The sequence below is a fragment of the Macadamia integrifolia genome, chromosome 14 (assembly GCF_013358625.1).
Source record: "Macadamia integrifolia cultivar HAES 741 chromosome 14, SCU_Mint_v3, whole genome shotgun sequence".
NCBI lineage: Eukaryota > Viridiplantae > Streptophyta > Magnoliopsida > Proteales > Proteaceae > Macadamia > Macadamia integrifolia.
Window position 1 is genome coordinate 963701 of NC_056570.1, and position 12023 is coordinate 975723.

At 38.9% G+C, this 12023-nt stretch overlaps 2 protein-coding genes across 2 annotated transcripts in view; one reads left to right on the forward strand and one right to left on the reverse strand.

The window, feature by feature from the left end:
• LOC122061660 (probable amidase At4g34880) overlaps positions 1-10199 on the forward strand; it is a 24625-nt gene extending 14426 nt beyond the window's left edge. Inside the window, exons 2-4 of the mRNA XM_042625074.1 lie at positions 8508-8963; positions 9106-9303; positions 9446-10199. Coding sequence (XP_042481008.1) covers positions 8508-8963; positions 9106-9303; positions 9446-9805 — 1014 coding nt within the window. The 3' untranslated portion in view covers positions 9806-10199. The remainder of the gene's footprint in view (positions 1-8507; positions 8964-9105; positions 9304-9445) is intronic.
• A 363-nt stretch (positions 10200-10562) lies between these two features.
• The window catches only part of LOC122061260 (protein OSB2, chloroplastic-like), a 55880-nt gene continuing 54419 nt past the window's right edge, over positions 10563-12023 (reverse strand). The window contains exons 10-11 of the mRNA XM_042624474.1: positions 11136-11200; positions 10563-11053 (exon numbers count right to left, since the gene is read on the reverse strand). Of these exons, the coding sequence (XP_042480408.1) occupies positions 10886-11053; positions 11136-11200 (233 nt within the window). The 3' untranslated portion in view covers positions 10563-10885. The remainder of the gene's footprint in view (positions 11054-11135; positions 11201-12023) is intronic.

Consider the following 12023-nt stretch of genomic DNA (forward strand, 5'->3'; position numbering starts at 1 on the left):
AATAAATCATCTATTAAACCTTAGATTCATCATTTCAAAGGGTGTTTACAAGATCTTAAGAAATCATACTCGAATCAAGGGTTTAAAGCTTGGGTATGGTGAATGTTCACAAAACCCAACTTTGCTTACCTCTAACTGTAGATCTAGAGTTGAAGATCACTCTCCCGGCGCCGGAATGGGAAGATCGAGCTTCGGCGCCGCTGAAATCCTTCCCTTCTTCCTCTTCCTTCTCTTCCCTTCTTCTTCCCTTTCTTTTCTCTCTCCTCTTTACTATTCTCACCAACGTACGGGTGACATAAATGGAAAAAAAAAGAAAACATGAAGCTATATATATAATTCCTAATTAAGTGAATAGTGCACATGGATGGGTCACTCAGGTGGGTGGGTGTACCCACCTGTCCTACCCACCTGAGGGCCAAACTTGGGATTTTGACCGGGTTCAGGCCTCGTCGCGAACCCCACCCCCGGCATACGATGTAGTATACGTATATACCTTAAAATACGGTTACAATACCTGCTTTATCTGTACATAGCCTTATGGTAGGTGCATGTACACGGCTTGGGCACTCCCGTCTCTTCTGGCACTGGCTCGGACTTGTCGGGCCAGCCGGTGTTTAAGGTCACCCGAGCCATCATAGCCCATAAGGAACCCGCTCTAATTTCCTCTGGCTCGGTTCCTGCATGGTTAAACCGGTTCAACCACGAAATCAGACCGGGTTTAAGAAGCGGGGTATTACAGTTAGAATCAAGAAAATTTGATTTTGTATAAGGTTTGGGTCACAAATCATGAAAATCATAATTTTACCATAACTTAAAGGTTTTGGATCAAAAAACTTTCTTCACAAAAGTTGTAGAAGACCAGAAGACGGTCACGGTGATATACTACAAGTCATCAGAAACCTCCAGACGCACTAGCACGCACAGTCGGAAATCGGCTACCAGAGGAGAGAAAAAAAATTTATTAAAAAAAACAACGACAGCGAGTCATCGTAGGTCAACTCGGAAACCCTACCGAGTTGACCCGAAGGTGTAGTGGGTCAACTCATGACCAACCTATTTGACTCGGTCAAATGTTAACCATTTGACCCAAATTTTAACCCAGATACCAACCCGAAGACAACCGGATTTGACCCAGATTTTTGACCTGGAACTAATATGCCTGAACCGGATTAGACCGCTTGACCGAACCGGTTGGTTTGGGCAAACTATATTGATTTTGATCCTTTTTTTTTACAACTTCAAATGGCTCGTATGGGCAAATGGTGAAGAATTTTTCACCCTGATTTTTTGCGTTGAGTCCAGTTTTTCATACTCTTCGTTTTGATATATTATGAGCCTAGTTTTGATCAACTTTTATGATCTGTTTTATATAAGTTACAAGTATGGGTGTTTAATGATTCTTCATAATTTTTCTATTAATTGGAAGAAATAAAAGAAAATCAACCCATACATTACTTGCATATCAGAATATGAACTTGTTTATTCTTGGTAATGATAGTTTATGCTTTTGTTTATGAATATTTTTTTATTCATGCTTAAATAATCCCACTTTTAGCTGTTGGAATGAATTTGTAGACTATTGCAGTAAGATTGGATGAAATCCACCAAAGTGGTAAAGTTCAACCTTATTGTAATAGAATACAAATCAAAGGTCTTCTTTATTTGAAAAGACAGAGAATAATGGTTGGCAGCAAGGTTGCTAATGTTCACCTAAATGTGACATTATCAAAAAAAAGTTAAAGTTAAAGCAAGTGAAAAACATAATAGGGATTTCTCAACCTAGAAGATGTTGTCCATCCAGAAATGGCGATACTTTTCGAAAGTTAGAAGAAGTCTCACAGAAATAGCCGAAACTTGAGTGGACCAGTATGTTTCAGACCCAAAGGTCAGAAATGTAGTTCTGGTTGACACTCTTGAAGTAATTGATAACTGAGCATTGTAATGTTTATTTTGGTAATAGTTACATACTTGTTCTTTTACATTTAAATGATATTTAGTTCATGTTTAAATAACTCACAAATTTAAGCTGTCATATGTAGTTGTAAGCTATTGCAGTGGAATGGATGGAATCCACCAAAGTGATAAAATCTAAGATTACTGCAATAGGTTTACAAGGTTTTGTCTTATTTTCAAAGACATAGAAAATTGTTGGCAGGAATTAGGTAATGCTTGCCCAAAGGCGACATTATCAAAGATAAGCATAAATACAAGTGTACTTTAGGCATACCTTAACCTAGAAGTTGCTATTTATCCAAAAGTGGCAGTAATTTTTTAAGTTGAAGAGCTCCCACAGACATTTTAGTTTTTGAGTGGACTAGTGCATTCCAGACCCAAAGGTTGAGAATGTAGTTCAGTTGACACTCTAGTTATGTTTAATGGTTAGTGATGTAATATTGGTTTTAATTTTATTGATGTTACATGCATTTATTAAATATTGAATGGATTATTTTTCCTTGAGTTGAACCATTAAACTGAATGTCTTTAAAAGTGGCTTGAGAATATGGAGGTCTACATATGCCTCAAAGATCTAGTTTTCTATACTAGGAAAACCAAATCAATAGTTTGGTATTATGCTTTTAAAGCAAAGATTTTTACCCTAAAAGGTATTGGACAATTGATCAATGGAAATAGGGTGGATGAGTGTTTTATGACTATGACCATAGGTTATAGGTTTATTCAATGTGTTATTTTTGTACTCCGATTGGATCAATTCAGATTGATTGGGTTGGATTATTATCGGTTTTGATTAATTCAATTCCAAGTTCTCAAACACTATTATTGTTCTTTGAAAACCTATTTATGAACATTAATTGATAAATGTTTTGTTTTCTTTTATTTTTGGGCTTATGTGAACAATTTTATATGTATGTCACATTTAACGAATTATATTCTCCAATAAATGGATTAATTTATGACTGATCGAACCAAGTGGGAGGATAGAAATATGGATCTTAAGCTATTTTATGTGGCTTAACCGGTGGGAGGAAAAAATTCGGTATATTAGGTTGCTAGTGGGAGAATAAATTCAGTGTACTATATTATTTTTCATGCAAAAGAACTATTTTGAGTTTTGCATTGATTTATTATTATCATGATATTGAAGAATTATTTATGGCTGAAATATATAGTAAATGCATATTCATGTCATTTTGTACTTCTATGTTTTGTTTGAAACACCATATGATGGACAAATATGTTAGAATTAAACTGGGTGTGAGCTTCCGCATATTTTATGCTGCACAGTATATTTCTAGAAAGCTATGAAATGATTGGGTGAAATCCACCAAAGTGGGACATCCTATTCTTTCATAGTTTTTCCAAGCGCAGTAAAATTGGTGACATTTGCCCAAAGACGATGTCACCCAAGTTAAAGAAAATACATGTATGAAAAGGACTATATGTAATACCCTACTTCTTAAACCCGGTCTGATTACACGGTTGACCCGGTTTAACTATGCAAGACCCGAACCGAAGAGAGTTAGAGCGGGCTCCTTATGGACTATGATGGCAAGGGTGACCTTAAACACCGGGTGGCCCGACAAGTCCGAGCCAGTGCCAGAAGAGACGGGAGTACCCAAGCCGTGTACATGCACCTATTATAAGGCCATGTACGGATAAAACAGGTATTGTAGCCATATATTAAGGTGTATACGTATATTACATCGTATGTCAAGGGTGGGATTCGCGCCGAGGCCGAACTCTGTCAAAATCCCAAGTTGGCCCTCAGGTGGGCGGACAGGTGGGCGCACCCACCCACCTGAGTGACCCATCCATGTGAACTATTTAGTTATTTAAGAAGTATATATATAGCATTTATGATTTTCTTTTCTTTTCATTTATGACACTCGTACATTGGTGAGGATAGTAAAGAGGAGAGAGGAAAGAAAGGAAAGAAGAAGGGAAGAGAAGGAAGAGGAAGAAGAGAAGGATTTCAGCGGCGCCGAAGCTTGATCTTCCCATTCCGGCGCCGGAAGAGTGATCTTCAATACTAGATCTACATTTAGAGGTAAGCAAAGTGGGGTTCCTTAAACATTCACCATACCCAAGTAAAACCCTTGATTCGAGTAGGGTTTCTTGAGATCTTGTAAATCCCCTTTGAAATGATGAATGTAAAGTTTAATAGATGATTTATGTGTTGATCTTGAAGAATTTGAAGAGGTATTGACAAGGTTGGAGAAGCATTGTGGGTTTGAAGTAATTTTGAGGGTTTTAAGGTGTTCTTGAGCAAAGAAGGTAAGATGGTTTCCCATCACTTGAATCTAACCTAGATCTAGGTTAGAACCATCCTATAAGACATTGAAAGTGTGAAGAATGGGTTGGGAAAAGCCCCCATTTGAATCCCCAAAGAATGGAGGAAGTTGGGAAGAAACAAATGGAGAAAGTTGGGAAGAAACAACAGGTTTCCCGCCAAGACTGGTGGGCCAAACTGGTGGGCCATCTGGCCCGCCTGTGGGCACCCGCCTGAGAGGGCAGGGCCTTCGGGCACAATTAGTGGGCCAGACCGACGGCCCAACCTGCCCGCCGGTCCAGACCGGTGGGCCAACCGGTGGGCCAGACAGCCCACCTGTCTGACCCACCTGTGAGGCCCCGAATGTGATTTTTACGTCCGATTTGGGTCAGCTCAATCATGTTAGGTTCACCAAATCCTACGCGTCTCACATCGGATCTCACCCGTACCGAACGGGAATCCCTGTACACTACAGGTAAGTGGAGAGAGGACGTTTGGCCTTGTTTCAAGGCATTGTTTGGCATTCATTTAATCGTATCTAGTCTAGCCATGTCATCATGAAAATACTATGTAGATTAGTCATCCTCACATTGTTATGCATGGGTGTTGTGTTTATTTTCTAAATGCCAAGTGATGATATGCTTATGTGATGAATGTTGATATCATTGTGCATGATGCATTAATAGACTAGATGCCGTAGTCGACTTAGAAACGAGTGCATTGGTGACCCGTGGTATGGGACGCGGTGGCACTATGCAATCGTACTAATGTCATATAGGAGCATACGGTTTAGGATTATCATCTTCCCGTGCTACGACCCTTCCCAACAGGGGTTAAGGTGTTAGGTTACCATTTGGGGGGAAGCAGTGGTCGCGGTTGTCGGGTCACTGTGGCGGTTAGACATAACACCAGGCGGGTCATTAGGACAGTCGGTAACCCCGGTGGTATATTCAAGAGGGGCAATCGTACTGCTTTTAAATTGCTAGAGTTAGCACCTTTAATTTCAGTCATTTACTTTTCTGTTGAGAGCCGGTGGTCGGCATGTTTTTACTTTTCCGAGTACTCACGGTGGGCCTTCTCCGACAGCCCTATGGGCGTATCGCGGGATAGAGTTCGCGGCTCGTACCCGGAGTATACGCGCACTGTGGCTGTAGTAGCACTAAACCAAAGACTTGGTAATGTTGCTTAGGTGGATGTGATTTAAAATGTATTGCATAGCATGTAGTGCATATGATTGTGTTTGTTGTGTGGACTGTTGTATGGTCCATCTTACCACTTGCTGAGCTAGTGAGCTCATCCCACGTGTGCACCCATTTTTAGATGATTTTGCAAGTCATACATCTGAGGAGCACGGGGTGGGTCCCACAGTCGAGTTCCCGAAGAGGACTGGTGGACCCCTGAGGAGTTAGGGCACGGCACTGATTGCCCGTGCGAGGGTTGTGCTGCGGGACCGCAGTTCTGATGCCGAGCTGAGCTCCACTTTTGAGGCCGAGCTGAGCTCTACCATGTGATGCCGAGCTGGGCTCAACCCTTGATGCCGAGCCGAGCTGTATACTCTGATTTTTTATAGTTTCCTTTATGTACTTGATATGTGAATTGTACTTTTATTGTGTAAATATCATGCCTTCGGGCCCACATGTATATAACTATTGTATCACAATTCGGGTATGAAGTATTATGGGAATATTCACAGGTTAACCTAGTCTTCCGCTGATCTGATAAGCTTTTATTAGTTGTGTGTATGCTGTGGTGGAATACAGTACCAGATGATCCTGGCAGGTTTGGGTTAACCGGTGTTAACCCGGTCACTGGCCTGGTTCGGTGTGAACGGGATGTGACACTATAACTTAGAGATTTCTAAGCCCATATGTGATAAAAGTAATTGTATTTTCATAGTAAATTTGGATTTACAAGAGGACCAGTGCATTCTTAGCCCAAAGGATAGGAATGTAGTTACGATTGTGACTCTTGTGTGTTTTATCTGCTAGATGTACATATTAAATTTTCTAGCTCGGTTATTTGGTATATATGTTTCATACCTAAGATTTTTATGGTTACTTAATCTGGTTTTAGCACTCAGGGAACCCAAACAGGTGTTGTTGATCAAAGCACAACTGAAGGAAAATAGGAACAATTTTGTTACCCTTAAGTTTATAATGACTTTGGAATAATTTTAAATTAATTTATCTTAAATTCCGTTCTCTAAATTATTTATATACATTTATGCTTCATTTGTTTGTGTTATCCCTGGTTGTGTAAGAAACACATTAAAACATACACTTATGTACATATATTCATCTCTAATGTGGAAGACATGATAGGAATGAATGAAACCCACCAAAGTGGTACATTCAATTCAATTATGTGTTTTCCAAGGTAAAGATAACATTTGCCCAAAGGTGATGTCATCCAAGTTTATCGACAAAGTGCTCAAGAGCCATGTTTTCTGACATTGGTGTTATTGAGGTTTTTGATATGTTTAGTTAGTGGGAGTTTTATGATCTCATTTAACCAAAGATATCATGGTGGTAAAATCCAAAGTTTAAAGGTTGTGCCTGCTAAGATTTATTAGCAGTGCTTAGCCAAAGTAATTGACAGTAAGTCAAGGTAATTGACGATATTTCGTCAGAATTTGTGATGTATGGCAGTATTTAACCAAAGTTTATGATTTATGGTAGTATTTAACATAAATCCATGGTAGTGGTGATTAACCACACGTGGTTTGCCAAATTTTGTGATTTATCAGGGTATTTAACCTAAATCTATGGAAATGGCAGTTAGCCATGGTGGTATGCCAAAGTAAAATATTAATTCAAGAAAATGATGGTTTTCCTAAGTGTTGATTAATATCAAAGTTTACTACCTGTGAGATTTTCAAGGTAGGCTGATCTTTAGATTAAGAAAGGACCTATAAGGAAATGTATATTTTATGTGACCACAGGTATGATATTAATTCCTTATATATATGTTTTCAGGTGATTTGGATTGATAGTTTTCTATTGTTTATAACATTAGATAGTTATATGTCGTCTATTGTTTCCAGGTGATTTGGATTGATTGAATCAAAGTTTGTTTGAGTGGTGTTCAGTCTTGGGATTATTGCTTTTTGTACACCTGAATAACAGGAGCACTTGGTTATCTGTCAATAACCACTCCAATTCCAGAAAACCCTCAACCCCATTCTCTAGCCCCAAAAATTTATATATAATATACCTATGGAGAATATCTTCAAAGACAGTTCCTTTCGCCCTCCATTTTAGTTTCCTCCTCCGCATAACTGCTCCCGATTTCTTTCTTCTCTTCATCTATTTTCAACTCCCCAATAAAATCAATAGAAAAGTCATCACTGGGAACATCACGATTCTCCATTTTCAACAGCAGTTCCTAGCAGAACCTTGTACCTAGCTCTGCAAATGATCAATTATGAATCTTCCAGCTGTTCCCTTCTTTATCAAGTCAGAGTAAAAAAAAACGCATTAAAAGGAACAAACAACCCAAACCCTTCAAAAAAAAATTCTCCTCTCCCTCTCCCGATGTAGGTATGACAGGGATAGGGGTGGCTCAAGTTACAATAATTTTTTATTTTTTGTTAATCAAGGTGTCCACGCAGCTTAGAAAGTATGCCTTATTGGTTATAGAATTTGTAGAAACGCAATCCTAAAAGCGATCCAGAAAATAATGGAAAAACAAGAACAAACAATGAATACAGATTTACAAAGTTCCGAAAGATTGCCTACGTCCTCGGTGAGATGAGATTATGTTTCACTATCAATGGAGAATAGGGTTATAGTGCTCGTCCTCACACCTCTCGGAATTGCTTACAGAGAAAATAACTCTCGCTACAAATATATAACGAAAAACCCTAATATCGGAAAGTACAAAACTGCACTAAAATAAAAAAATTCAAGCAGATTATGCCCCCTACACTCCCGCTATGCAGGGGCCTTCCTACCCCCCTTGCAACCCCCATGGCCCGCTTATCAGCAAGCAGGACCACCGTTCTGTCAGGGGGCCTGCATCAATACTCTTTAGATTAAACTTCGGCGGAATACAAGACATCGTACACCAATAGAATTTCAATTATTTAACAAAAGTCAATCCCAATATGCTCTTGAACTGCTACTGTATTGGATCAAAAATTTTCTTTTTCTACTTTAGGCCAATGGAATTCAGATTGAAATTTTGTAAAATAGAAGTCTCATTGCAGGGGTTGCAATGTTCTTGGTTATTGTTAAAATGTTGTTTATAATGTGTATGTTCGTGTGTAATTATTGTACAGAATCCTTATGTAATGTCGGCAGATCCATGTGGGTCAAGCACTGGATCGGCAATATCAGTAGCAACGGATTTGGTAACAGTGTCACTAGGGACAGAGACAGACGGTTCAATCATCTGCCCTTCCGCTTATAACTCAGTGGTTGGAATCAAGCCCACTCTTGGACTCACTAGCCGAGCTGGGGTTGTCCCCATTAGTCCTAGACAGGACACCGTCGGCCCAATTTGCCGCACAGTGTCTGATGCAGTATATGTACTTGATGCAATTGTAGGGTATGACCCTTATGACAATGCCACTGCAGCAGCATCAAACTTCATTCCTCCCGGTGGCTACCTCCAATTCTTGAACCCAAATGGACTTCAAGGGAAAAGAATTGGAATTTTGAGGAATCCATACTTCATATATCCCAATGGATCACTCATTGCCCAAGCTTTCCAGAACCATTTTCAAATCCTAAGGTGCGTTTTAACAACAACAACAAAAACAACAATACATGTATAATTAATTTATAACGCTGTGTTCTCTTTTCCACACCCAGACAACCCTTGTTTTCGTTTTTAACTAATTTCTTTCTATCAAATAATTAAACCCGAATTACATCCAAAACGGAGCAATTTTGGTGGGCAATTTGGAAATAGCAAACATCAGCGCAATACTAGATTCCAATCAAAGTGGTGAAGGTATTGCATTGGAGACGGAGTTCAAGATAGCCTTGGCTTCTTACCTATCAGGGTTGATCGTTTCTCCGATCAGAACATTGGCAGATGCGATATCTTTCAACCTCAATTACTCCACCTTTGTACGCCGTTTATGGTTTATATATCGATGATGATCATTTCGGTTTTCTTTTTTTCTTTTTTTCTTTTTTTCTTTTTTAATTTTCTCCGTGTTTTAATATATTTATTTATATATTCAACCAAAATATATGTATATATATGCAGGAAATGATCCCACAATGGGGCCAAGATGTGTTTCTACAGGCTGAGAACACCACGGGCAGTGGCAGTCCTGCATATGAAGCAGCATTAGCAAATATGCAGAGTTTGACAGCTAATGAGGTGGTGAAGTTGATGACAGATTATAAGTTGGATGCAGTGGTAACTCCCAACGCCACCTTTACCTCTGTACTAGCCACTGGGGGCTCCCCGGGAATAAGTGTTCCGGCAGGTTATGGACCAGATGGTTCATCCTTTGGTATTTGTTTTAGTGGGTTGCAGGGTTATGAGCCAAGGTTGATTGAGATTGCTTATGCCTTTGAGCAATTAACAAAGATCAGAAAGCCTCCATCCTACCTAGGTTGAGATTACACTTTTATATATTATTAATGTATCAGTCAGTCCAATCATCCATTGTGGTTGAAGGCTTGGAGCCAATAATTGAACCATATTCACACTGCTTAATTGCTTGCGAAATTGCTACTTCCACCACTCTATTTGTTTGCTACCACGCCAAAATTTGTTGGGGAGCGCAGAATGCAACATATCTTCACTTCAGATTTCCTCTGTATTGTCACAAACAAAACACAACACTCCTAAAGACCGCGCGAGTCTACCCTAGACACAGAAGATGCAGAAAGACCATGCTGCACGGTCTGCACCAGCAGTGTATCATTCTCTTTATTTATTTATTTTTACTTCAAATGAAACTTTTATTGGACTGGAACTTGATAAAATACCAGGAGGATGAATTGTGCCGCAAGTTCCTTAAGTTTGGGAAAAAGCTCCCACATTCCAACGGATCAATAACAGAACCAGACCTCTTTGCCGTTTTTGATACCTGATCCAGTTCTAAAACAATGATCTACACCATGCAACTCGCATCAATAAAAATAAATAAATAAATAAGAAGGGAGAGGGTTCTATCAAAGGTAGCGTAGCTTCTACACCAACATAGGGACCAACCGGAATGCACATCAACAGGGGGATTTCCGCCTTTCATAGGAGGTACAGCAGTCATTTTGCCCTCCTGTCTCTTGGTGCAAGGGCCACATTGCCTTTTACAGTTCCTTTTTCCACACACACTCTCACTTTAGAGATCCACGAGGAATCAAGAAGATGATTTGCAAATTGGCAGCAAGGCCAGAAACATGTTCCCCACTATCACATCTTCCAGATCAAGAACATCATTTATATACTGTTGAATTTGAGGGAGGACCACCTTTGCCTTGCACTATACTGTATCTGAAATTAATCCTCCTAAACTATACACGTAATTGTAGCCAAAAGTTTAGAGCACTCCCTGCATAGCCCCCACCCTAAAAGGAATCCAGAATATATTCACAGCAGAATAACCACTAAATTTGAAGACTAAAGACTGAGACATACTAATATAATAAAGCTTGGTACAACAATGAATCCCTCTTGCTGGTTGCAAAATCATTTTTAGCTTTCAGAGGCGGCTTGGGACCATAATGAATCCCTCTCGGTGACTGCAACACCATTTTTAGCTTTGGGAGGTGGCAACTTTGGAAGTACCCAAGCTGGTGAGCTGTCAACCCACAATCCTTCACCAGTAACTTTATGTTTAAAGTCAGGAGCCTTTTTATTTCTCTGCCAATAGAAAATCATACATATTAAATATCATGTATCAAAGCTTAATACTATGCAATTAACAGACAGTCAATTTGGATACCTTGTCCAATCTATTGTCCCACCATTTATCTGGATTTTCCACCAAGTTCTTCCAGGACTCTTCAACTAAATTTAAGCAGAAAAACAACATGAGTAGAGCAGTAAAAACACTAAATCAGAAACAGACCCAACCCATTTGCTAGTCTATCGAACCAAATTGGTCACTGGGAGAATTATTTTATTACTGAAACTTCTAGCAATCTTCTTGACCTAGCCGGTGAGACACTTTGACCCAGGTCAGAGAAGTAGACGGAAAAAAGGAATCATAGAAATCTTTGTTAAAATAGTAATCTGAAATGTGTCTTTGCCAAAATAATCATTTTCAGAGAAGGAAAAAAAAAAAAAAAAAGGAAAAAATATAATGAAAGGAGAAAACACAAAAACACAAGATAAGAGACTGTTGATTTTCTCCACATTAAATCGTAAAAGATTTGTGAGATTACTTGCCCTAAGATAAGTAGGAGGAATTTAAAAGGAGAAAACACAAAAACATTTACTGAGAAATTAGTAACACAGGAAAGGTGGGATAGACAGAGACATTAATATGATGTGGAACGAGAATGACTACTCATATTAAGAACATAGCTAAAGGAATTCTAGACAAATGAATGAATGGAAACTCGGCAGTAAGATAAGAGACTAGATATCTATAATCTAGCTATAACTTGGCAAAAAAAGAAAGTAGGGAAAGCAAGACTAAGAGATATAACGGACGAGGAAAAAAGATATCTATAATCTAGCTAAAAAAAGAGGGAAAGGACGAGTAGATATTTCAACCAAATTAAATGCATTAAAAGCTGATAATGTATAAAAAAGCGTTTTAGAATGTAGTAATAACCATCAATAACTACAAATCTTATATATATATATATATATATATATATATATA